General features: G+C 43.6%; 1 protein-coding gene and 1 long non-coding RNA gene across 5 annotated transcripts; one reads left to right on the forward strand and one right to left on the reverse strand.

The window, feature by feature from the left end:
- Positions 1-15: 15 nt before the first annotated feature.
- On the reverse strand, positions 16-26,049 carry LOC121582767 (protein strawberry notch homolog 1). Of its 4 annotated transcripts, none has more exons than XM_041898861.2 (33): positions 25,699-26,049; positions 23,889-24,005; positions 23,216-23,302; positions 22,712-22,948; positions 22,361-22,487; positions 21,391-21,429; positions 20,972-21,072; positions 19,926-20,022; positions 18,756-18,916; positions 18,496-18,629; positions 18,275-18,365; positions 17,936-18,097; positions 17,589-17,724; positions 17,247-17,352; positions 16,787-16,940; positions 16,497-16,679; positions 16,175-16,272; positions 14,540-14,685; positions 10,581-10,781; positions 10,312-10,497; positions 9,954-10,123; positions 9,594-9,725; positions 8,969-9,104; positions 8,552-8,664; positions 8,357-8,428; positions 8,179-8,278; positions 4,225-4,299; positions 3,980-4,126; positions 3,754-3,848; positions 3,534-3,620; positions 2,552-2,766; positions 2,197-2,390; positions 16-1,954 (listed from the first exon to the last, which is right to left on the reverse strand). In XM_041898861.2, the coding sequence occupies exons 2-33, from the start codon at positions 24,003-24,005 to the stop codon at positions 1,812-1,814; spliced, it is 4,242 nt and encodes a 1,413-aa protein (XP_041754795.1). In that variant the 5' UTR covers positions 25,699-26,049; the 3' UTR covers positions 16-1,811. The 4 variants fall into 4 exon arrangements, with proteins under 4 accessions (XP_041754795.1, XP_041754794.1, XP_041754797.1 ...); XM_041898860.2 differs by having other exon boundaries at positions 10,581-10,784; XM_041898863.2 differs by lacking the exon at positions 21,391-21,429.
- Positions 22,420-23,313, forward strand: LOC121582770. The gene is made up of 3 exons (XR_006003400.1): positions 22,420-22,506; positions 22,688-22,769; positions 23,233-23,313. It is a non-coding gene; the product is annotated as an uncharacterized LOC121582770 (long non-coding RNA).
- Positions 26,050-27,446: the final 1,397 nt, after the last annotated feature.

A 27,446-nucleotide genomic window follows, 5' to 3' on the forward strand; every position in this document is an offset into this window, starting at 1 on the left:
AACAGTGAAACTGGATTCAAACTTTCTCCTTGGGATTTATTGGTCATATGCAAGAGGTAGAAATCTTGCACTCAGTTAAATCATTTAATACAGATTATTTGTACAACAAATCAGTCCGTAGTGCAACTCGTGCAAGGATGAAACACTGTTCAAGTGTTTAACAAACAGGTATTAAGCAAAAAACTGGTTTCTTATTTCCAGATATGACAATATACACATTGGTATAGCAAAAGAGTATCCTAAACTCAACAGGCCGACCCGTCATAACTTCTTACAGCACTCTAAACCAAGAAAAGCTTTTAGAAAGTATTCAGCCCCTGTGCATCATGTCTCAAGGAAAAAACGAAATCAGATATAAAATTACCAGAGGCCAAGCCGTAATGTTGCTGACTGGTGGAAAATGGAGGTTAGGTTCCCGTTCAGAATCAGTGAGGGAACAAGTGCCCAATCCCAAAAACCCATGGCCCCTGACCCCTAGGTACTTCATGGATATCTAAAGGATCAGATAGATATGAGTGAATATGCTAATGAGATCCACCTCACCCGCCATTGTGCCATCTTTACCACATTGGATACACCTATCAAATCTACACCAGCACCTACAGGAGGTAGAAGCAAGGGGTCCGTTTGGAGTTCAGCAACAAACACTTTCTTGAATACTAACTTTTACTGTAGCGGTATATTAGACAGCTTGTATCAACAAACAAGATCTATGACCTTTCAAGTACAGTTGTATAATACCACTCCAGGAGTGTTATTTGCTGTAGTTTGCCGTAGAGTTTGATAGTACAAGATGTTGAATCTGATGCCACATATTAAACAACCCGTTCCAAAAATCTTTTGAATGCAGAGGAATTAATTTAGGAAAATAAAAACAGGTATTTTACACCACACACGGTCACAGTTCTTAATAGCCAAGCTGTAAACACAACTGTAGGTTTATGGGATACACCCATGTTTGATACACTTCTGTTAGTCAATGAAATTACACCCCATCAGTTATATTGTGCACAACGTAAAGGTAGTGGACTATCTAGGGAATAGGGTGCCATTTTCAATTTAGCAATGGTGAGAGTAGTTGTCATGCCTGAGACTTGAGTCATGAGTAAAAACAAAAGAGGAAAGAAAGCAGTTGGCGTGTGTGTAGTCATGCATCTCAGGTAGACATTTTATAAAATGTCAGTTTGTTTGAAAAAACGGGTCAATGTAAAGCTTAATGAACCCCTGAGCACTGTCCTGTCACCAGTAGAAAACAAAAACCTAGGTGACGCCCCCCCAGCTTTCAGTAGAGAAGGCAGTGGTAGGAACAAGTCACCAACAGAAAGCACAGGGCACGTTTACAGAGCTTAGAGGGGGAGGAAAGAAGGTAACAGAAAAACAGTCAGGCATTTTAATAATGCCCCTCTTCTCCACTCTGACATGCGTCCTCTCCTCTCCCCCCTTTATCACCACAGCCTCTTCTAAATCTTCAGCTCTGAATCTGAGGGATAGTAGTCGTCAAGCCAACTCCTCTTGGTAACAACAGCGAGACAGTCTCTTCTTTGGACATAAACCCTGAAATCTTAACACTGCCACCACAGTTTAGCTACAGGGAGAACCACAACTCAGAGCTCGCAGCACCTCAGGTTCCTCATGAGGAACAGAGAGGGAGCTAGGGAGGAGAAGGGGGTGGGGGGGGTGGTGGTGGTGGTGCAGAGGTGGAGATCCAAATAGAAATATGGTCGTATCCCATCAGGTTGGGTCAAGAACCCAGGGCGGAGGCGGAGATGGGGGTCGAAGCCCATCAGGTCAGACTGGGTGGTGAAGCCATGCTATGTGTTGTGTATGTGGCTGAGGCTCTGAGGGTGCAGCTGCTGCCACTTCTGCTGCTGCTGAACAGCAAGTTGCTGAGACTGGTCAGATGAGGACAGGATGTTGGTCAGAGGAGAGACGCAGTTGGCTGGAATGATCAGGCCTGGACACGAGACGGAAAGAGATAGGAAATAACCACGTTAGGAAAAAAAAGTACATTCGCTCCCGTCCACGTAGTCCAACCTAATTTCAATGACTGTTCATTTAAAATGTCACTTGTTGGGGAGGAGAGGGAGCAGCTTCTACTTTGGTAGAATACTCCTCCGGTAAAATACATTAAAAGGGAACATTTTCAAAAGCGTAGAAAAATGTATTCTGCCCAAAACTCTTCCAGCATCGACTTACCCACGATCCTCTGCCCGTCCTCTGTCCTGAGGCGGACGATCTGCATCTTGACATTGGTTCCGCTGACGGAGGCCAGGACCCCCTCCACCTTGGTCCACACGCTGAGCACAGAGCCACACAGCACATAGTACGTCCTGCAGCGCAGACCCACCTCACACTGCAGACCCACCGACATCTTCTTACAGTTACCACGCCTGAAGGGAGGGAGGAGACGGGGTTAATAAACACATGATTCACCTCTTACCTGACTAGTTCATACAACTATACTAGTAAAGAGTAAGACCTGGTAGTGAACTTGATGACTCCGCCAAAACCACCACTACAACTTTAAAGTCATAGGAGAAACAGCACCTACCAGTAAGCATGAGCGCAGATCTCAGCTGAAGACTTGTACTGGTCGATCCAATGCTGCTTGGCATCATCTGACAGCACCTTTTTACACTTCTTCTTGATGTCAGCGTAGGTCTCCAGTTTAAGCTGTTTGCCCGTGTTCGGTCTGTAGACCAGGAACAGCCTCTTCTTACTGTTCACCTCCTGCACCAAGATGGCCGTCTTCTTGTTGTTCCTTATCTGGGAATCAGCAAAATACAGCAGTGTTACAACTAGAGTTTGTAAAACTAAAAATGTTCTTAGAGAAATGTTATGGCAGTCAAAAATATCCAAACGTATGCAAGGTTTGAAATTATGTTTTAGTCAAATATTATATATGTTTGGGCTTCTTGGTCCAATTTGCAGTCCACAATTTTTATATTTTTATTTATTGTAATTTTCACCCCCTTTTCTCTCTCCAATATCGTGATTTCCATCTTGTCTCGTCGATGCAACTCCCCAACGGGCTCGGGAGAGGCAAAGGTCGAGTCATGCGTCCTCCGAAACATGACCCGCCAAGCTGCGCTTCTTAACACCCGCTCGCTTAACCCAGAAAGCCAGCTGCACCAATGTGTTGGAGGAAACACTGTTCAACTGATGACCGATGTCAGCCTGCAGGCGCCCGGCCCGCCACAAGGAGTCGCTAGAGCGCGATGAGCCAAGTAAAGCCCCCCCGGCCAAACCCTCCCCTAACCTGGATGATGCTGGGCCAATTGTGCACCGCCCTATGGGACTCCCGGTCACGGCCGATTGTGACACAGCCTGGGATCGAACCACAGGCTGTAGTGACGCCACAACACTGTGATGCAGTGCCTTAGACTGCTGCGCCACTCGGGAGGCTCTACAAATGTCTAATTACGTTCCAGCCCCCTGACCATCCGTGGCTGAATCTAGTTGATGATCCACAATGTAGAGTTTGCCAAACTCAGTAGAGAAGACATGAAAACATCTTGTTGGTCTTTTGGTACCTGTACATAGAAGCCATCATCTGGTCCACTCTGCTCGGCCCAGGCGTGGGTGGCATCCTCCCAGGACATGCCTCTCTCCACACTCACCTGACAGACAATACAGAGACAGTATTTACAACATGGAAAATGGCTACCAGTCCACTGGAGACGTAAGATAAGAATTCCTGGTTAAACCAGTTTCTGTTGTCGCCTATTGGGAAAAACAAATGGTTAGCCGTACCGTGTAGAGCTCCACATGTCCTGAGGTGGAGTAGCCTGGGGTCAGGAACTTCTTGGCTTCGATCTTCTTCACCTTCTCATCCCCAGAACCCAGGTCTACAAGACAAGATAAACACAGCTCCAATCAGTTAATACTGCAGGTGTCATGCACAGTATAGTCCCTCATTCACAGTAGCTGTCAATAATCTAATTTAACAACAACAAAAAAGGTTCCTCTCCAATCTTACCCAGGATGCCCATGTCGTAGCGTCCGTTCTTCTTGGCGTTCTGTATGACAGCTGCCAGCGTGTCAGAGAAGTACTGGAACAGAGCGTTCTGCTCCTGCACTGCCATCCCCAGGATACGGTTCAGGAACTTCCCTATGTTGTTGTAGTCTGGGAAGGAGAGGATAGTGTAATGTACCGAAAGAACCGTACAATCTTATACTTTTTAATTGTAATCTGACAAGGCTTAAAGTTACAGCCAGTCTCACCTTTGTCCAGAGACAGAATCCCTGATCGGTCCTCCACATTGATCAGACCCACTCCGATCAACCCATGACGGATCTCTGCCAGAGAATAGGATGAAGAAAGGATCACGTCAGATGAAAGTAAGACCACAGCCACGCACCAGATAGGTTAACTCCGTTTTTGGCCTGAGTCATTCAAGTGTGGATAAGAGACACTATGAAAGAATCCCCAGTATCAAGCAGGAGAATGACATTTCCACTGGCTCAAAATAGGGATGGGCACTTCCACAGTAACAGAATGATGCAGAGACTCAGCATCAAGGACTACTTAAAGTCAAGGACTACTTAACAATTTCCACTGAAAACTTTACAAAAATAAATGTACTTTAAGAAGTGTTGTCACGATACCAACATTTTACTAATGACATGATACCAGGCCAAGTATCACCATACTGAGTAGTATAGCGATCCCCCGGATGCTTGTTCCCGTTTTTTCAACATCCTGTCACTGATATTCACACTTCTACTCAACACAAAATATATAATTAACTTCACACTGTATAATAGAATACTGCATAGAATGGCTGATTTGCTCATATTTGCAAAGGCCGACCTGTGATTTGGCTAGAGGAATGGGAGGAAGGAATGAATATACATGCATAATGATCTGCATGTCATTGTGGCAGTAAGGGGAAAACACTGCATGAACCCTTCTTTACTCTTCAGTTAACACAGACACACTCGGTCTCCCTCCCTCTCAAAACACACACGGCTCTCACTCCCAAATGTAAAAAACAGGCACCAAACAGAATTTAAGGAGCACCAGAAAGGGATAGATATTTTATATACACTGAAGAAAATATAAAAACGCAACATGCAACAATTTCAACGATTTTACATTCAAATTGCCATCAATAAAATGCAATTGTGTTCATTGTCTGTAGTTTATGCCTCAACCCCACCATGGGGCACTCTGTTCACAACGTTGACATCAGCAAACCGCTCGCCCACACGACTGCAGTCAGGTCAAGATCCAGGTAAGGACGACGAGCACACAGATGAGCTTCCCTGAGACAGTTTCTGACAGTTTGTGCAGAAATTATTTTAGTTGTGCAAACCCACAGTTTCATCAGCTGTCCGGGTGGCTGGTCTCAGAAAATCCAGCAGGTGAAGAAGCCAGATGTGGAGGTCCTGGGCTGGCGTGGTTACACGTGGTATGCAGTTGTGAAGCCGGTTGGATGTACGACGTTGGAGGCGACTTATGGTAGAGAAATTAACATTCCTGCCGTCAGCATGCCAAATCCCTCAAAACTTGAGACATCCGTGGCATTGTGTTGTGTGACAAAACCAGCACAGGTGCGGCTGTGTAATGATCGTGCTGTTTAATCAGCTTCTTGACATGCCACACCTGCAGGTGGATGGATTATCTCAGCAAAGGAGAAATCCTCACTAACAGGATGTAAACAAATTTGTGCACAAAAGTTCAGAAATAAGCTTTTTGTGTACATGGAAAATTTCTGGGATCTTTTATTTCAGTTCATGAAATAACAATTTACATGTTGCGTTTATATTTTTGGTCAGTACAGTTTCGGCTTACATTAGGCCTATACTAATCCTACCTTTGAAGCACATCTCATGACTAGCAGACCCTTTTCCTTTATTCCTGTGCCAATCAAATTTACCTAGACATACTGTCAAGTTAGCAGGTTGTTTGCTAGCTAGCCAACATGACTGAATTGTTTATCAAACCAATAATTAGCAACCCGGGATTAGTTTAAAAACTGCCCACAACATACTTTCAGAAATAATATACAGTGGGGAGAACAAGTATTTGATACACTGCGGATTTTGCAGGTTTTCCTACTTACAAAGCATGTAGAGGTCTGTAATTTTTATCATAGGTACACTTCAACTGTGAGAGACGGAATCTAAAACAAAAATCCTGAAAATCACATTGTATGATTTTTAAGTAATTAATTTGCATTTTATTGCATGACATAAGTATTTGATACATCAGAAAAGCAGAACTTAATATTTGGTACAGAAACCTTTGTTTGCAATGATGTTTCCACAACCATGCTTCACGGTTGGGATGGTGTTCTTGGGGTTGTACTCATCCTTCTTCTTCCTCCAAACACGGCGAGTGGAGTTTAGACCAAAAACCTATATTTTTGTCTCATCAGACCACATGACCTTCTCCCATTCCTCCTCTGGATCATCCAGATGGTCATTGGCAAACTTCAGACGGGCCTGGACATGCGCTGGCTTGAGCAGGGGGACCTTGCATGCGCTGCAGGATTTTAATCCATGACGGCGTAGTGTGTTACTAATGGTTTTCTTTGAGACTGTGGTCCCAGTTCTCTTCAGGTCATTGACCAGGTCCTGCCGTGTAGTTCTGGGCTGATCCCTCACCTTCCTCATGATCATTGATGCCCCACGAGGTGAGATCTTGCATGGAGCCCCAGACCGAGGGTGATTGACCGTCATCTTGAACTTCTTCCATTTTCTAATAATTGTGCCAACAGTTGTTGCCTTCTCACCAAGCTGCTTGCCTATTGTCCTGTAGCCCATCCCAGCCTTGTGCAGGTCTACAATTTTATCCCTGATGTCCTTACACAGCTCTCTGGTCTTGGCCATTGTGGAGAGGTTGGAGTCTGTTTGATTGAGTGTGAGGACAGGTGTCTTTTATATAGGTAACGAGTTCAAACAGGTGCAGTTAATACAGGTAATGAGTGGAGAACAGGAGGGCTTCTCAAAGAAAAACTAACAGGTCTGTGAGAGCCGGAATTCTTACTGGTTGGTAGGTGATCAAATACTTATGTCATGCAATAAAATGCAAATTAATTACTTAAAAATCATACAATATGATTTTCTGGATTTTTGTTTTAGATTCCGTCTCTCACAGTTGAAGTGTACCTATGATAAAAATTACAGACCTCTACATGCTTTGTAAGTAGGAAAACCTGCAAAATCGGCAGTGTATCAAATACTTGTTCTCCCCACTGTACAATGCGGGCGAAATCGCACAGGAAGAACAAAAGGTAGGTTCGGTAATATGGGTCATATTTATTTTACAGTTCGGGCTATTTTAAAAACTGATGGAGGAATAGAGGCACAAGAAGTGCGGACGAAGAGAAACAAGCGAGTGACGGCTGGTAGGGGATGTGGCTGGCTCATTACACGTGAGATGTGCATGAACGTGAAGGACATTATTGGACTGGCGCATACAAGAGACTGGTTGCTGTTGCTTAAAATGTATAAACAAAACTGACTTTATAAACATTTTATAACCAGCGCAAGCCGGTTCTTTAGATCGGTAGGGCCGAAAAATGTGGTAGTATCATATGAAACGGTACTACGGTATTCTAAAATGTTGGTATCATTTTCGTTTTGGTATCGTGATATGTGGCATCTATGTACAAAAGTCTCTCTCAATGCAATATTCTCCAGACTAGGTACCTATTGACCAATAAACATTCACGTGGGTGTGGTCTGACAAATAAATGTATATGAAACAGTCAAGGATATTGGTATTGTAACAAAATTTGGTACACATGTTGCAAACACTGTCAAGACTCAACACATGCAGTAACATTCATATCGACCACACAGTGGCGCTATAACGGGCACGTGTTTATGTCGCGATCTGTTTGACTCAGAGTGATGAAATTTGGCACACATGCTCAGGGATGAGTCTCGCTAACCCACACGATCTTAGACAACACTGGCCCGATTTTGACTAAATTTGGGTGAATGATGCGTCTTGCCACAGAAATCCATCAATGACAAAATTATTCTGATTGGCCCAAGTCTGCGTTATTAGTTGGGGACAGCATTTTTACTGTTGCCTTGTTTAACTTTGCAATTATTGGTTTTGTTTGGCATACATTTTAAAGTTAAAATCTGAGTCTTAGCATCATTCTGTTATCAAGGAATTGCCCGGACGATGACTATATTACAAGATCAGTCCAGACTCACCTTTGTAGAAATCCCCTTCGAAGTCCGAGGGAGGATTCACTAACGGAGAGTCCAGGTTGACGATGGACTTCATCACGATCTCCAGTGCGTTTCTACCGTACTGTGGAGTGGCGCAGAAAGGAAGTTAGAAACTGAACCCTACACACACAGCGTATTCCTATGTGGCGTATCTACTTACTTTGTTGTCGAAGTTGAACCTGCTGAGATCTCTCGTCTCTGTTGCTCTTCTGTCTCCATGGGTGAGGGCACCCTGTGGAACACACAGATCACATGTAGCATCAGCAGCAAAACTTCAAGAACTCAAACATGGGGGATAATAACCACATTTTCCACTGGTCAGTTCAATTGAACCACTGACAGGACAGGTTCTTACCAGGCTCTCCAGTCTCTTGGCCACAATGGAGGCAAACCTCTGTTCCCCAGCCAGCTCAGAGATGAGGAACACGTACTCTGGAGCCGTCACCTGGTTAGACCTGTGGGTCCTCCCTGATAGAGAGGGAACGAGATGTCAGACAATGGTAGCATTGAGCAGAACACCCATAATTTCATTATTCTAAATACATCACATAACTAACTCATACCTACTATTCCCATTGTAACAGAGTGGAAAACCCCAGAGACATGCCAGGTAAATTAAGTACAATGAGCCACATTATCGAGAGACAAGTAAATCCCACAAGACTAGAGTGAAGACAGACCGATTGTATTTTTATAGCATTTTCACAAAAGTCTCAGTACTTGAGATTGTATGGGGGTAATGAAACCACAGCCAGAGAAAGAGTTTACTGACCAAACTGCTGTATGGCTCGGTCTGCGCTCCAGGGCAGCTCCAGGGTCATGTGGACCCTCCTCCTCTGGTTCTTCACCCGCCGGTCAGCCTGCAGGGAGATACCGGAGCTAGCCGCCTCCGAGATGATGGCTATGTTCTGGAGAGGGAGGAGAACAAGATTCGGAATAGTTCTGTGCTATGGTTTGTGACCAATATATTCAACTGATTCTATACATTCGTGATTCAAACAAGGAGACTGCCCCACAACATACATTTCTCAAGTTATTGTGCTTGTACCCATCGCCTAAGACAGAATCATGGTGTATTACTGTTCCCTTCTCCCATGTCCTTCTCTCAGGTAAACTAGCAGAGAAGCTGGCTCGGGCTCTGCCTCTCATAGTAATACGGTGTCCCTGGAGCAAATTAGGGTTAAGTGCCTTGCTCAAGGGCACAGACAGATTCTTCACCAGTAACCGAAAGGCCAAAGGTTAAAAAAAAATCTGTTGATGTGCCTTTGAGCAAGGCACTTAACCCTAATTTGCTACAGTGGTGCCAAACTACTAAACACCACATTTCACTGCACCTATCCGGTGTATGTGACAATAAAACATTTGTTTCTCCTCCTCATCTGCCTGTCCTCCCTTACCTTCTCTCCGTCCATGAACCTCTGTTTCTCTGTGAGGTTGAGGATCTCCACAGGAACGTCCAATTCAGAGCGAGACTCGTAGGAGATGCTGCCGTCGTCGTTACTGACTACCCGGCCTTTACGACCCGTCATCTGGAATACAGCAGAGACAATGTGGGATCAAAACAAAGGATTAACAAAAATATTTAAAAAGATAGTCAAAAGGTCCAAATGTTGTTGCTACATATCTAGCCTAAAAAAATTTGCAGTTAACAATGAGTGGAGTCTTAGTTTCTTTAAATTGTTATTTTATTTTGTCCAGCTCCTGTGCCACGTTTGAGCCATTGTTATTCTATCCATATATTTAATTTAACCCATTACCTCAGCCACGTTATCGGGTCCTCCCAGCTCGTCTATGAGTTCATCCAGAGTGTTGGGGGGTAGATCCTGAGCCAGCTTCTCCAGCTGGTCCAACAGATCCCTCTTCATCTGCTGAGCATCTTCCACAGCATCCTGACTGGTCATACAGCTGTCATCTGCTTCTACCTTGGCTGATGGAGGGATTAGAGGGAGAGAGAGCGAGAGAGTGTAAAATGTTGAATATCTTCATCTGCTCATCCTGACTGGTTATACAATCCTAACTCAGACTTTAGAAAATACATTGACGGCAAAAGGTGATTTGCACAGAAGTTCGACACGACACTCACCTATGGCAGGTGCGTTGTTGCTACTAACTCACCTATGGCAGGTGTGCTGGAGGTCTTGACTATGGGGGTGGTGAAAGCAGGCCTGGTGGAGCCCAGACCAGAGGCTAACAAGGCACTGTGGATAGAGTCTGGATCAATGCTCTTCTTCTTCGTCTTCTTTTTATTCTTCTTCTCCTTGCCTTTCTTCGCCTCTTTCCTCTTTCCAGACAGCCAGGGGTCTGAAAGAGGCGGAAAGTATAAGACAATGTTCGGTACTAATCATCAAACATCTTAAACATCATCATCAAACTCCCTCGCTCACCATCCTCCTCATCCTCGCTGGAATCATCCTTGAAGGGATTGAAGTCATCTTCGTCATCTTCTCCCGAGCTGACGGACTTGAAGCTGTTGTCACTCTCCGCATCATCCTTATCCGACTCCTCCGAATCGCTGTCGTCAGAACTGCTCCCCGACAGACCACCAGACTTTCTCTTCCGCTTCTCTGGTTTCTTTATCTCAGCACCTGCTGGGAGAGAGGAGGGAACATTACAATTGGTAAACAGCCAAAACACTATTAGTGTGGGAGACAAAGGCCTTTTTAAAGATTCACGTCTCATATGTGGAACAGTAAGCCAGAACATTATATAAAACATCTAGGATGAGTCACATGTTCACACAAAAAGAACACTGGATAGGCAAGTAGAGATTTTGTTGCTGAAGTAACCAGCTGAACAAAACCAAGATCAAACTCTTTACTGTCCCATCTGACCCATTGACTGTCATTTCCTACAGAGGTTGGCTCCCTGCTAGGGATGGGCATCTTTCCCTTTCAAGACGATTCAATACATATCTAGATACATGGGCTCAGATACAGTGGGGAAAAAAAGTATTTAGTCAGCCACCAATTGTGCAAGTTCTCCCACTTAAAAAGATGAGGCCTGTAATTTTCATCATAGGTACACGTCAACTATGACAGACAAATTGAGAAAAAAATATATCCAGAAAATCACATTGTAGGATTTTTAATGAATTTATTTGCAAATTATGGTGGAAAATAAGTATTTGGTCACCTACAAACAAGCAAGATTTCTGGCTCTCACAGACCTGTAACTTCTTCTTTAAGAGGCTCCTCTGTCCTCCACTCGTTACCTGTATTAATGGCACCTGTTTGAACTTGTTATCAGTATAAAAGACACCTGTCCACAACTGTCCACAACAGTCACACTCCAAACTCCACTTTGGCCAAGACCAAAGAGCTGTCAAAGGACACCAGAAACAAAATTGTAGACCTGCACCAGGCTGGGAAGACTGAATCTGCAATAGGTAAGCAGCTTGGTTTGAAGAAATCAACTGTGGGAGCAATTATTAGGAAATGGTAGACATACAAGACCACTGATAATCTCCCTCGATCTGGGGCTCCACGCAAGATCTCACCCCGTGAGCAAAAATCCCAGAACCACACGGGAGGACCTAGTGAATGACCTGCAGAGAGCTGGGACCAAAGTAACAAAGCCTACCATCAGTAACACACTACGCCGCCAGGGACTCAAATCCTGCAGTGCCAGACGTGTCCCCCTGCTTAAGCCAGTACATGTCCAGGCCCGTCTGAAGTTTGCTAGAGTGCATTTGGATGATCCAGAAGAGGTTTGGGAGAATGTCATATGGTCAGATGAAACCAAAATAGAACTTTTTGGTAAAAACGCAACTCGTCGTGTTTGGAGGACAAAGAATGCTGAGTTGCATCCAAAGAACACAATACCTACTGTGAAGCATGGGGTGGAAACATCATGCTTTGGGGCTGTTTTTCTGCAAAGGGACCAGGACGACTGATCCGTGTAAAGGGAAGAATGAATGGGGCCATGTATCGTGAGATTGAGTGAAAACCTCCTTCCATCAGCAAGGGCATTGAAGATGAAACGTGGCTGGGTCTTTCAGCATGACAATGATCCCAAACACACCGCCCGGGCAACGAAGGAGTGGCTTCGTAAGAAGCATTTCAAGGTCCTGGAGTGGCCTAGCCAGTCTCCAGATCTCAACCCCATAGAAAATCTTTGGAGGGAGTTGAAAGTCCGTGTTGCCCAGCGACAACCCCAAAACATCACTGCTCTAGAGGAGATCTGCATGGAGGAATGGGCCAAAATACCAGCAACAGTGTGTGAAAACCTTGTGAAGACTTACAGAAAACATTTGACCTGTGTCATTGCCAACAAAGGGTATATAACAAAGTATTGAGAAACTTTTGTTATTGACCAAATACTTATTTTCCACCATAATTTGCAAATAAATTCATTAAAAATCCTACAATGTGATTTTCTGGATTTTTTTTCCTCATTTTGTCTGTCACAGTTGACGTGTACCTATGATGAAAATTACAGGCCTCTCTCATCTTTTTAAGTGGGAGAACTTGCACAATTGGTGGCTGACTAAATACTTTTTTCCCCCCACTGTACGATACAGGAATGATAAATTTTTGTTTGAAACGATTCGGTGCGATTAGAGGAATGAATCGATGCAATTCGGTGCCACACACTAACATTTTTCCATTCTAAATTAAAATCTGTTGCTGATGGAGCTCATGAGCTGTGGCTCTCTGAGCAGGATCAGTCTGAGCTGACTTCTGTGTGTGTGTTTGTAAATTATGTATGAAGGCACCTGAGAAGAGCCATAAGGGAACGGGGCATCTACCACCCCACACATACTTTTGATCTGAAAACACTCCAAATGAGCTTCTCTTCTTCTCCCGCGTCAACCATGCAATGCTGGTAGCAAAAGTGATTGCTGTCCTCGTTATGAAATTATCAACTTTACCTTGTATATCTGATTCATTTGAATGCTGAAGGTGACACGCAGATGTGCCAGATCAGGAATAGGCCTACATCTTGTTGGTCAGCGCGAAACTGTACACAGTTTGACAAGGCTACTGACATTGCCAGGGGTTGTTCGGCATGCAAAATTACTGACTGTCAACATAATTACAGTGCCTTCAGAAAGTATTCACACACCTTGACTTTTTCCACATTTTGTTTTGTTACAGACGGAATTTAAAATTGATTTACATTTAGATTTTGTTGTCACTGGCCTACACAGAATACCCCATAATGTCAAAGTGGAATCATGTTTTTAGAAATGTACAGCTGAAATGTCTTGAGTCAATAAGTATTCAACCCCTTTGTTATGGCAAGCCTAAATAAGTTCAGGAGTAAAAACGTGCTTAACAAGTCACATAATAAGTTGCATGGACTCACTGTGTGCATTAATAGTGTTTAACAGGATTTACGAATGACCTTCTCTGTACCCCACACATACAGATAATTGTAATGTCCCTCAGTCGAGCAGTGAATTCAAACCGATTGAATCACAAAGACCAGGGAGGTTTTCGAAGGCCTCAGAGAGAAGGGTGCCTATTGCTAGATAAATATAAATATATATATATATAAAAACGGATATTGAATTTTCAAGCACAGTGGTGGTTACATCATGTTGTGGGTATGCTTGTAATCGTTAAGGACTGGGGAGTTTTTCAGGATAAAAAAAGAAACGGAATGGAGCTAAGCACAGGCAAAATCCTAGAGGAAAACCTGGTTCAGTCTGCTTTCCACCAGACTCGGTGCAATGAATTCACCCTTCAGCAGGAAAATAACCTAAAACAAATCTACACTGCAGTTGCTTACCAAGAAGACATGGAATGTTCCTGAGTGGCCGAGTTACAGTTTTGACTTAAAATCTACGACAAGACCTGAAAACGGTTGTCTAGCAGAGAGCTTGAAGAATTAAAAAAATAAAAAATAAAATAAAAAAGGGCAAATGCTGTACAATCCAGGTGTGGAAAGCTCTTAAAAAATACTTACCCAGAAAGACTCACAGCTGTAATCACTGCCAAAGGTGCTTCTACAAAGTACTGACTCAGGGGTGTGTATACTTATGTAAATTCAATGTGTCTGTATTTCATTTTCAATAAATTTGCTAACATTTCTAAAAACAGGTTTTCACTTTGTCATTATGGGGTATTGTGTGTAGATGGGTGAGAAGCCATTTTGAATTCAGGCTACAACAACAAAATGTGGAATAAGTAAAGGGGTATGAATACTTTCTGAAGGCAGTGTACAAAAAAAATTGTGAACCTGCGATTCGTAACGTTTGAATACATTTTCTGACCGATGCATGCTACATTCGAATCGATTTGGGATCCCACGGACCGATGCACTCATTCCTTAAATATTTGAAACAGGGACCAATGAGTATCGGTGAATCATTACATCCCTACTGCCTGCCCTACAGTACCTTTCCTCTTCTTGCCCTTTTGCTCTGCGGCGGCCTCGCTGGGAGATGGCGTCTTCTTGGCCGACAGGTCGATGCCCAGCAGGCTGAACAGCTTTTGTCTGTCTGGAGCAGGGAAGTGCTTCTCTATCAAGGACTGCAGAACGCCTCTGGGAGGGGAGAGGGCAAACACTTTGTTATAGATAGTACTACCATACACCTGGCATAGGCATGTAGCTAGCTAGCATTACAGCTGTACAATACTAGCCTAAATGTCACCAATAACAAAAGTATCACAATAACAATCCATGTTAAAAGTTAAATATAATTTCCTAATAGATTCCAAGTTGTTTCTCAATATGTTCTCTCCATACAGGGTATCTGCAGGTTCCATGAAGTTGAACGTAATACCTTTAATGGCACATGGACTGCAATTTAATACAAATTATGAAGTCTGCGTGCACCACACACCTGCTTATATTCCCCACCAGAAATTAGCTGAGGAACGCTCAACAAGTTCTCTTTTATATTAGGCAGAGTTGAGTATTGATAACTGCTCGCAACATTGAGTCACCATCAGTCGATACTTGTAAAAATGTCAATTCTAAAAACGCTTACCTGTACCTCTTTGTCCTGTACAACTGCGGTCCTTCCGTGGGGTGATGAAATGCATACTTTTAAGGAAAACCTTTATTGAATACAACCAACTTTTTCCTAATTTGTGTTGCTCAACTGGAGACATAGCGGCCTTGACGTACTACATAAACAGATTAAATTGACAAGCGCATTAGCGCTGAGTGAACATCACAAATGAGGAAAAGGTATGTGGTTGTATTCAATAAAAGTTTATTGAAAGTATGAATTTCAGCACCGCTGTTGTGCAAACATAGGTACAGGTAAGCATGTTCAGAATTGACATTTGTACAAGTATCGACTGATGGTGACTTAATGTTGTTGCTAGGAAATCGTGCGACCAGTTATCAATACCAGCTATAATGATACCACTGAAAAAATGCCTTAAAGTCAAATATACTGTATAAAACATGTAGTTAACTCTCCATCTGGAGGGCTAGGCCACTGGGTGTGCAGGCTTTTGATCCAGCACTGCTCAAACACACCTGAGTCAGCGTAACAAGGTCATGTTGAGTGGTTGATTTGTAGAATCTGGTGTGTTGGAGCGGATTTGGAACACAAGTCTACACACCCTGTAGCTCTCTTGGAGGTAAAGATTAGAACATTAGCCTACAATCAAAAAGTCTAATAAAATAATTCCCTCATTCATTGGATCAGGTATCAAATGGCTATATTTCGAAGGTAGCTAGCTAAGTTGGAGGGCTCTAGACTGACTTTTTCCCCAGTGCAAAGTAAGACATGAAAGAGGTTTGCCATTTCATCTAACATGTTCAGGTAATGCATAATGGAACACGCACATACAGAAGCGCACTAACATCTTCAAAGTGCGCCTCGTATTATGTAATGTTCAATTTCTCTTCTTTTTGTGCCGCGAAGGCAACAATTAAACAGCGGCACAATATAACGGAAACACTGTAGTCCTCTTCTTCACAATTTTTTTAAGACCTTTGAAAACATAAGACCTATAAAGGCCTTTAAATCAGATAAATGGGCCTCTAGTGTCCATAAGCCTGGGTGAAAACTTACTTTGCGGTGGAAACAAAGTCGTTGAGCTCTCCTCCTCCTTCCTCCAGGGCCTCTAGTGTTCTGGCCTCTCCTGTCGACTGAAGACCAATCACGACACACTACAGAGAGACAAACACAGTCTGGGTTCACAGAAAAACATGCGAGAACACCAGTCACCTCTCTTCAAACCAACCGAAGGAACCACAATACACTAAAACCAATATGCAAGAATATGCTATGAATGTGGCAGTATTCCTAATCTTCTGAAATCTGATGTCAGAAAAATCAAGATTCCTGCAATGACACAAGCTCATCTTTTTACATTCTGAAACATCCCACCCACCTTTCCGTTTTTGACCTCCTCCCTGGCGAGCTGCACCACCCTGCGGACCTTGGAGGCGATGCAGAGGTACTTGAAGAACCTCTGGTGGGCTGACCAGAACTGACCCCACATGGACTTCTTCATCCGCTGCTCTGCCTCCATCAAGTTAGCAGCCGCCTGGAACTTCTCCCGCGCAGCCACCCACTGAAACACGGAAAGAAAGGACAAGGTTAAAACACACACAGTTTCTGTTTCAAGCCTACTGAAAAGACCCCAGGGAAAATGGTTGTGTTAAGGTTTGGGATCCTTACCAGGCGTACAGACTTGTTGTACATCTTGATGTAGTGTGTTGTCAGGGGAACCTCCTCGATTTTGAACGTGACGCCTGTGAAGCTCAGCTGCCTGGCGATGTACATGCCCCTCAGCTTCATATCCATGGCAACTATCTCCATGGCACCAACACCTCTGAGGACAAGGCAATACAAGGGAGGAAAATATTTATTTGGAATAGATATCTCTTCAAGTAGAATGTAATTTGTGATATGCTAGACAGTATCAATAGGCATAGCCAAGGGGAGGTATAACAAGACTTCTGCAGGATAAGTTTTCCTACCAACACAGATTTTTTGTTTTGTAGCAGTTCGAGGACATTCTGCCTCAACAGATTCCATCTGTCAAGAGTCATAACTTCTAGATCACTTGCTGTCTCCATTCTGTGGCCGTCCACTCTGCACCACTATGACGAGTTACTAGTGTGTCTGTCTCTCTCACCTGCGCTCCACAGCCTGGATAAAGTTGCTGAACTCTCTGAAAGGTGTCCCCTCTCCCCAGATGCCCAGCCGGTTCATGTAGGCCATGTTACGGGGCTCAGACGCACCTGAAAAAAATAATACATCAAATAATAATAATAATAAAAGACCACACACACACAGATCGAGAACACTTCCGTTAATTTAGGGTATGATATCTTGTACTATATTTCCCACCATCTTTTCCATATAGTGCATATAGTAGGAGCTACACGACAGATGGTTTAGATAGAATATGGACTCTGCTCAACATTTGAAGTATGAAAATGTCAGCAGCCTCCTCTCTAGGTGGTTAGTATCTTACCAGTGGCGCTAGCGTACACCACCCGTGCCTTGGGCAGTTTGTTCTGCAGCTCCAGGACTGCCAGTCCAGTCTTGGTGGGTTTGGATGACCCGATGGGACAGACATTTTTGGCTTTGTGACACTCGTCATACACAATCTAAAAGGGCTTGGGTTAAGGAAAGGTGGAGTTATCGCCACTAAACTACTGCCACTTATCTACCTGTTACTAGAACTCCTACTTCTAAGGGCAGTTACACAGTCCCAGATTACGTACTCAGTATAAATTTGGACTAATTGTGTTACAAAGGCAATTATGCTTTCTATGATTTGTTTTTACAGTAGTCATCTGTTGGTCAGTGAAAGGATACGACTCCGTCGAAGTCCTCTCCACACCAGTGGAGTAGCTGTTTGAAGCGGGTCTTGTACTTCCCTCCAGACTGGCTCTCTCCTATCAGAGAGGAGTACGTAGCGAAGATCACCCCCTTCTTCACACTGCCGTTGTGTTTGGACGAGATCTTACCATACTTAAACTGGGACAGACAAAATAGTTTTTGAGTGAAGGCGAACACCTTTACATGCATGTGAACATGTCATTTTGGAAGGCAGATATGAAAAGCATATCCAGTGTGAAGGATCCTCTTCAATTTATTACCATGTAAGAAACACGCATGGAGAAGTACATCTGCACACAGCGGGCATCCTCTTACCTTGTTTAGTGAATGGACCAGAATGTTCTTTGCTCCTATGTCTTTCAGATCCCTCTCCGCATCATACTTCAGGTCATTAGAAACACTGAACCTGTGAAGGAGATGGAATAGCTTTTATGAAATGTGACAATGAGTGTGAGTATGTGTGTGTGAATATGTGTGTGTAATTTCAACTTGTTTCATTGATGGGATGTATCATGTAACCCTCGTTATAGTTTTACCAGAGTGATCTCTTTCTGCCGAGGAGGTAGTTCTCGTAGATGATCCCAGCAATGGTCCGGCCTTTCCCCACTCCGGCCCCGTCTCCTATCAGATAGGACGCTCGGTCGCCGTTAGGGAGGAATGTTTCATGTTGCTATGGAGACAAGAAACATTTCAGTATGTGAATGCTCATCTACACTAGTACATAAAGCAGTGCCAAGCTGTAGTAGGGTCTTTATCTGGCCAGGTGAGCAGTAGTGTAAAGGTGTAGGATCTTTACCTGGGCAGCATATGTGATGGCCTCCAGCTGCAGGGCAGACAGCCAGCCGCGGTCGACGGTCTCTTCTGGTATAGACATTCTGTACCAAACATTTGGAGGGTTCACACTGGACAGGGAGCTGGTCTCCACCACCGGGTCTGGGTGACGCAGCCCGATCCGCACTGGAACCATCAATCAACATGATCAATCAACCAACTGACCAATCAAATCTTTGTTTTCCATTAACTCTGCTGCTCCCTCAAAGCAAACACTCAGTGTGCACCTCTGCATGGGCTCCACCCATCTTTCATCGGTAAACATTATTTGACTATGATGAGTATTAAGCCTTGTTCACACTTCAGGATTTAAAGCTCAAAATCGGTTTTGTTTTTTAAAATCTGTTTTGGAATACTGACTGTCCAAACAGCAAGTTACAAGTGACCAAATCGGATGTGTGCGTGCTCAGACTGTAGTCATTTTCTGACCTGGCTATGCTAGTTGCCATGGTAATGGTGGATGGGTGCAGTGGCGTAGGCTGATTGGTGGTGTTCGTGCTCCCTCTCAATCCTACACAAGTTGTTGTGTAGCAAGCTAAGGTGACAACAATACATTTACATTTTAGTCATTTAGCAGATGCTCTTATCCAGAGCGACTTACAGTTAGTGAGTGCATACATTTTCAATACCCGCCATGGAGGTCTCCAAATTGCGTTGAATCTTTGGAAATCATAGTGTAAGAACACTTAAAGCCTCAAAGGATAAACGAGATTCTAAATTAGTCCTTTTTGGCTAGCCACAGCAGTCACCTAAGCTAGCTAGCTGTTTAGCTCGCTAACACATTCACTAATTTGTTTGTAAACAATTAACAAGTTAATTAGCTATCACGTATTCTTGTCAAACACTGAGTAGCTACCAAACAACAATATATGCCAAATAACAGTCTAAAAACCACTTGAGGGCAAATAAATCAAATTTGACCGTTCAGACAAGTTTCATGGCCAGGAATTTGTCTCCGATTCCATGTGATTTCTGGTTGTTCATGCTGCAGGAAAAATATCTGATTCGAAATCGGATATGCCCAAAGAATATGGTTTGAGTCACTTCAAACTGCCAGTGTGAACAAGACTTAACTGCTTCAGTAAACATAAAAGGTAACTAAATTGTTGGAGAGCACTCTGCGAGTAAAGCTTACGTTTCATGGGCATGTACTCAGCGTATGTCTCAGCATGACCCAACTCTTCATCCTCCTCTTCCTCAGCCTCCTCTTCCTCCTTCATCCCTGGGAGTTTCTACACAAAGACATAATCACTTGTTATTAAGCTGTCTGAAGCATTTCACAGAAACTCAACAGGCTGTTGAATTAAATTCTCAGAAGGCTTTGTTGAATCCTAAAGAAAATAGTAATTATTAGGGAATCATTGTGTTGTTGCCGTTTATCGATAAGGGGGCTTCAACACCAAATTGGTTTGGAGCTTCTTTTTTTTTTTTACTCCGGTGCTTCTTCCACCTTAGTTTGGACTGGTATGAACACTATCCGCACTCGGGAGCAAACTAAACAGCGCACAGTGGTTCGCTCAAAAAGGGTGGTCTCGGTCCGATTCCATTAGCACCATTGTGCAGATTGCTGCAGGTGAGAACGCAGTCCGGACCAAACACAGGAAAAGAACAAGGAGTATTATTGGTTGTTTGACTGCGAGCATTTGATTAAATGCAGTACCATATCTTGATATCTCTGAAACATTCTGTGAGTAGCAGCGCATTTATGAGCGCATCCGGGGGTCTATACCGGGGACATAGGCTACTGAAGGCTACTGAATATAGCCTATTCATGTCGCAGTTAGAGCAGGTATTGCGCTGTTTCCTCCCACATGTTGTTGGAAGACCAAAGCGAAAGTAATATTAAGTTTGGGACGCACAAGTTACACTTCTTGATAATCATAGATGGATTTAAATGTGAGCATTTTTCTCCAATAAACAAATGACTTGCATGAACGTGGTTTTGTTTAGGCATTTTAGTTTGTTTGACATTTGGCAATGTGAAACCAACTGGACCAAATGAAAAGAATACAATGTAACAAATAATGGAACTCTGATTCGAACTATAGCTCGGAACTGTGTGAAAACACCCTAAGAATACTAGAGTTTCTGTCATTGAACAGGGGAACGGGTAGATTTTAGTAGGACTACTACGACATCTGCCTTTTGGTTAAGAGTCAGTGATTGGATGATACCACTCACTAGTGTAGGTGAGAAGCTCCGCACTTTCATGTCGTCGTTCACCCAGATCCGAGCAACATCTTTACTTGACACCTCCTTCTTTATTCCGTTGTTCAGTTCCGCTGTGAGAAGAGGTACAGAAAGAATACAGAATGTATTACTGGAAGAACAGACACACCAACTGACCATTAGAAACAAAGACTTTTACACACGCAGGCATGATTCACTTGAACAGCCCTTGTGCAAGGTCACTTTAAAGACACCTCACTGCTTTCAGTTTCACATACACTATAGAAGTCTAAACCAACCACATAGAACTGAAATAAAGTGATTGAGGGTGCCTTGTAGGTGGGAAAACTGGACCCATTTATAACAACCCTTTCCTGTGTTACACGATAACACTGGAATCAGATGATATCGGATCTTGATCCTGTCCATACCTGGTTTATGAATCATCTTTGTCGAGACCAGTATCATTTCTGCGAGGATGAGAGCATTGAACACTGATTGAGCATGGACATGTTTGGTACACATTAACGATCCTGTGAGTGAAGTTAATCATTGTACAGGGAAGGGTTTTGAAATGTTATATCCTGATCAGCGCTTTCCAAACCAAACTTAAAGAGCAACAATTTGACAAACAAAAATAGATACAGATAGGAACGGCATGAATGGATTGCACCCTGGGGCTCAAAATAACATGGCCAGAAAACATCTTTGGCTACATGAGACATGTACAACAGTCTCTTCCAGACCTATCTATCTATATAAACACATCTATAGAATAGAGATAGAGAGTGAGCTAGGCCAATGCGGTTGAACGTTCCGAGAGTGCCACTTTTTCCTCCATAGCAGTTGCTAAGTAATAAAATGAACGCTTCTGAGTGGTGCTGTTTATATCTGATAGGTTTTCAAAACCTAGGAAAATGTCCAGTGAAAGCAGACGCTACAATACAGTAAAGACTTGGATACACATTATCCCGAATGCTAATCAGTAAAAACATCTTAAATTTGCTGCTCCGTTTTGCTTGTTTAAAGCGGGTCATTTCATAGGGAACTGTCGGAGGCCCTCTCGTATTGTTACATCACCAACATTTTAAGAATAAAGTTCTATATGGGCGCTAAAATGGCAGCTGTTCTAAAACCTGGTCTAACTCTCTCTATATATATGGCTCTGGTCTCTTCTAACCCAAGATCTGCACCTGTCCATATGAGCAGTTTCAGCCCAATCCTCAAATAGCTTCCTTCCCTCCACAGGGTCACCTCTGATCTTAGAGAATGGTATAGAATAGGTGAGAGCCAAATGGTAGTTACATCAAGTGTCAGACACCAAAAGAAGACTGGGAAAAGAAAATAAACCATTTGGAGTCATTGGAACCCAGCCAGGGTTCCATGAGTACTGTGACTCACTGGTGCCTGTGGCTGTTGCCGTGGCGACCGGCTGGGCGATGTCTGGTGGCGGCTTGAGCCTCATGAGTTCCACCAGACTACTGCTTTTCATGGTGCTGCCCGTCCTCAACAGGTCCTTCAGCTGGATCTGACACAGAAGGAAAGATGTATGTTATAACGAGGAAGGCTTTAACTTAAGTTTTCCCTCAATTTCTTCGCTATTTTGCAGATGGCAGCATAGGAACTGAAGGGCATCTTAGCCCTCATGACCCCTACTAAATCAGAGCACACACACACTTGTTTATTTCATATTTTCTGCTGCATTTTTGTTCCCAATGCCATTCCCAGGGTAAAAGTGTTTCCTCCACTGACCTGCTCTCTGTTGGAAGGAACCACTGTGGAGACTGAGGAGGGGAGAGCCGTGGAGGAGGTAAGTGTGGAAGTGGATCCCCGTAGGGCTGAGGGAGTGGTATGGACCACCTTGGTGACTGTGATGGTGTGTCTGGCCGTGCCTCCAGTTGAGGGCTTGGTCACAACAATTGTTCCCAGCGATGGCAACTGATTCAGTTGATTTAAGACAAATGTGGTGGTTGAGGGCTGCGGCTTGTGCTGGTGGACCAGTGAGGGGAGAGAAAAGAGACAGGGGGAAGAGGTTGAGATGTTACCACACAGAAATTATACTGCAGTACAATAATACAATTCCTTATACGACTAGGTCAAGGCATATGTTTTTTCCGAAATGTGTAGGCACAGCACAAATATTCGGGGTCTTTTTTAAGTGGAAACAAACAGGAGAAAACATTTTCAAACGGTTGACTGACTAAGTTTCTTGTAAGAGCACACTGTAACCCATATTTTGTTGAATAAAGTCCCTACCCTGATTGTGACTGTAGGTGTGGGTGGAGCTGTGGCTCCCATTGCCTCCATCCCCGAGCCAACACCGAGGGCACTGATGGAGATGGACTGGAGGAGAAAAACAAAACTCACATCAGCACCAGAGAACACTACACATCTGAAGCAGCGGCACCCAGGTTTAGAGCTCTATGCTGACCTTTTTTACAAGGAGCACGTGTGTGCCTAAGTTGAAAAATGTAGGAGCGCAAATAAATTTAGGAGCACAATGAAAAATATTTGAGATAACAAGCCATTTTCTTTGAGGTAATGGTGCAAGCATGACAGTCATGAACCTGCACTCAGTGTATTCTCCACAGCACTCAGGGGCTGCAGTACAGGGAAGTAACCATTGCAAAAATTATCATCTGGGTGATTCTTTTCTAGGTGGGCGCAGGTCACAGAGCAAATTATTTAGGCGCATATGCGAGTAAAATGGTTGCATTGTAGAGCCTTTCCCAGGCTGTCCTTTAGTTATGTATTCATGCAGATCAGAGGAGGGAAGGCCACTACTGAGATGCTGGGAGGTCACTAAACTATTGAGACAATAATAAATTAAATTAGTTAAGCGCTTTTCCATTCATTAAACTAAAATGATGCAGAAGAGCTAGAAGCCACTTTGGACTACTGGGAAGATGCCTCCCTGTGTTTCACCTACCTGTGGGGTGGGAGAGGGAAGAGCAGCATCCTGAGGGTCAAAGTCGAACAGGTCGTTAGGGCAGATGCCGCTCTCGCTCAGGGCTGCCAGGAGCAAATCCTGTCCAGGATTCATCATCTGCAAAACAAATTGGTAAGGGACTACAGCAGGGGCCAGATAGGGCAACAGACAATTGTTGGCAACACGTCGCAATCCACTGCTAGTGATCTAACCAAAATTGTGTCTGTAGTTAAGTGTATTTTTCTACACTACTTGGTTTGTTATGCTACACAGACAGTGAGCTCTGTTGAACAGCTTTTATTTAACAGTAACCTGTCTGTAACACACCCTGATACAGCACATCATTTCACACCAACACATAAAAGCACAATAACTCAAAGAGAATTCAAAACTACACTATAAAAATAGTTACGAGTTTTGAATCAACTGCTTTCATGTAAAATAAGTAGCAACAAATATTTTTCTAACATACATTAGGACCTTCTAAAGCACAGCACCATGTGGCAGACATGTGATCACTGACTGTGTTTACCTTGTTAAACTAACAGTTCAGCCAACCATCAGACCAGATATCTTTACTCAGCTACCCAGCTGTGCACCAATAAAGTATGGTGTTGGTTGCTGCTGAAGATGTTAGTCATTTAAAAAATACAACCGTTCCCACCCAGAGGAGATGATAGCAACAGAATCTTGACTGGCATGTGGCACCTGCCGGCAAGCGTCAAGGATGTTTGGAAATGTTCGACAGTGGGTCCCAACTCTTAAAACAAATCGGTCAAGGTAGACTGCAAGAATATTCCGCAGTTACACACTTAAATACAAGGTATACATCCAGGCGTATGATATAGAGAACTTGTATAGTTACAATGTGACCCGGACCCCGGCACGTGTTTGCATTTGACTTGCTCGCTACTCTGACCGTAGTCTTAATTTCCTGGTGTGACGTTGTTGTTCGGTAGACTAGCAAACAGTAGCTAGCTAATGTCAAATCTAACATGTTCTACAGTTGCTAGCTAGTTGGATCAGGCTAAAACATTTAAATGATTAATGTGGCTTGTACAAATACATAGCTAGGAACCCACACACCCTCTAAAGGTAATAGCACTGCAATGTATTAGCTAGCTAACGTTAGCTACTTCAAACTCACCTGACCATTAGCTAGCTAACGTTAACTTGGCTGAGCTGTTCACTGATTTGATAAGTCAAGTTACTAGCTAGCTATGGTATCAATGAACATCGATATTCAACTGTTATTTCTGTGAAAAACAACCTTAATATTCACTCGACAGCAGCGTAAACAAGTCCCATTCACCTTGGCATTTTGTTGTATGCAGCATAACGTTGGCTTGGCTTTTAGCTAGTTAGCTTGCTGGATAACTTCACTTGGTAACTATGCCATTAGGTACTACATTATAACGTTACAGTAACTTGCTAACCCCTGCTACCCGTTATGAACTTGACTCCACTAAGCAAAACAATGTGCTAAAAGACAGCCCAAATAACACATTATCTATCTAGCATTATTAGCCATAGCTAGGTAATTATATCTAAAATAATAGTTGACGTTACAAAAGTATTTAGCTAACGTTACTGTAGTTAGCTTAAGTTACCTGGCTAGCTGTTTTGGTGTTATGCTCTGTCACGCCGTTAGCTAACAGCTAACGTTGCCGCGTTAGTTGTAATGGGAAGAGGACAATAAAATACAATTTCACGAAAACAACATGTCACAGCCTCACTATAAACACTTCACCGTGATCCTGAGGAAATCACCAACCATTTACATATATTTGTGCCTGGCAACAACACTCACTTGGCAGTCAACGGGCGTTCCGTTTATCGCGGCGGTTACAGGGGCTGTTACCCTCTTCGCTCCGCTGTTTTCTAACCACCTTTCGCCATCTTTACCAAACGACCAGAGTCGCGTATTGGTCACGTGACGTTTAGCCCGAGAGCTGTAATTTTCAGGCGCGAATTCCTAGCGCTCCGTCGATAAAAAACGATTTCCAAGTGGTCGCGGGGCGTCCGTTGGCGATCAGCGATCGATAAAGAAAAGAATGTTGGCATTTCAAGCATAATTTTAAACCTTACAGATTCCAGAAACAGAGCGCTAAACCCGTGTCACGTGACCGCGTGAGGTTTTTGAAGGAAGTGACGAACAGTCAACGTTTCCTTATTATGCAAAATATGTCATTGGGAACCCCCATTTTGGTAAGGTCAGCGTAAAACATTAGCAATGTTATTAGAGGTCTGTGTGTCATGATTTCAAATCATGAAGGCATTAAGAAGGTCTAATCCTTTGTGCTGCATGTTTATATTGTGATGGACATTTTTATGTTTGACCTTTTCTAATAACCAATTTCTGTGTTCTATTCATCAAATCAAATCAAATTGACTTTAATGCAGGGAAACTTAAATCAGTTCTACCTAATTTCTACCAGCATGTTAAATGTGCAACCAGAGGGAAAAAAACTCTAGACCACCTTTACTCCACACACAGAGACACATACAAATCTCTCCCTCGCCCTCCATTTGGCAAATCTGACCATAACTCTATCCTCCTGATTCCTGCTTATAAGCAAAAACTAAAGCAGGAAGCACCAGTGACTCGGTTAATTAAAAAGTGGTCAGATGACGCAGATGCTAAGCTACAGGACTGTTTTGCTAGCACAGACTGGAACATGTTCCGGGATTCTTCAGATAGCATTGAGGAGTACACCACATTAGTCACTGGCTTCATCAATAAGTGCATCGATGACGTCGTCCCCACAGTGACCATACGTACATACCCCAACCAGAAGCCATGGATTACAGGCAACATCCGCACTGAGCTAGAGCTGCCGCTTTCAAGGAGCGGGACTCTAACCCGGACGCTTATAAGAAATCCTGCTATGCCCTCCGATGAACCATCAAACAGGCAAAGAGTCAGTACAGGACTAAGATTGAATCGTACTACACCGGCTCTGACGCTCGTCGGATGTGGCAGGGCTTGAAAACTATTACAGACTACAAAGGGAAGCACAGCCGCGAGCTGCCCAGTGACACAAGACTTCCAGACGAGCTAAACCACTTCTATGCTCGCTTCGAGGCAAGCAACACTGAAGCATGCATGAGAGCACCAGCTGTTCCGGATGACTATGTGATCATGCTCTCCGTAGCCAATGTGAGTAAGACTTTTAAGCAGGTCAACATTCACAAGGCTGCAGGGCCAGACAGATTACCAGGACGTGTACTCCGAGCATGTGCTGACCAACTGGCAAGTGTCTTCACTGACATTTTCAACATGTCCCTGACTGAGTCTGTAATACCAACATGTTTCAAGCAGACCACCATAGTCCCCGTGCCCAAGAACACTAAGATAAACTGCCTAAATGACTACCGACCCGTAGCACTGACATCTGTAGCCATGAAGTGCTTTGAAAGGCTGGTCATGGCTCACTGGGGCCAAGCTTCCTGCCATCCAGGACCTCTATACCAGGCGGTGTCAGAGGAAGGTCTAGGTCCAAAAGACTTCTCAACAGCTTCTACCCCCAAGCCATAAGACTCCTGAACAGCTAATCA

The sequence above is a fragment of the Coregonus clupeaformis genome, chromosome 15 (assembly GCF_020615455.1).
Source record: "Coregonus clupeaformis isolate EN_2021a chromosome 15, ASM2061545v1, whole genome shotgun sequence".
NCBI lineage: Eukaryota > Metazoa > Chordata > Actinopteri > Salmoniformes > Salmonidae > Coregonus > Coregonus clupeaformis.

Bases quoted from the DNA above. Each gene is read 5' to 3' on its own strand.
- LOC121582767 (XM_041898860.2), bottom strand. From the start codon at position 24,005: ATGATGAATCCTGGACAGGATTTGCTCCTGGCAGCCCTGAGCGAGAGC. The intron at 16,941-17,246 runs GTGAGAGAGACA...CCTTGTCCTCAG, and splicing joins ATCCAGGCTGTGGAGCGCAG to AGGTGTTGGTGCCATGGAGA. The intron at 8,665-8,968 runs GTCAGTAAACTC...CCTCTCTATCAG, and splicing joins CCGAGCCATACAGCAGTTTG to GGAGGACCCACAGGTCTAAC.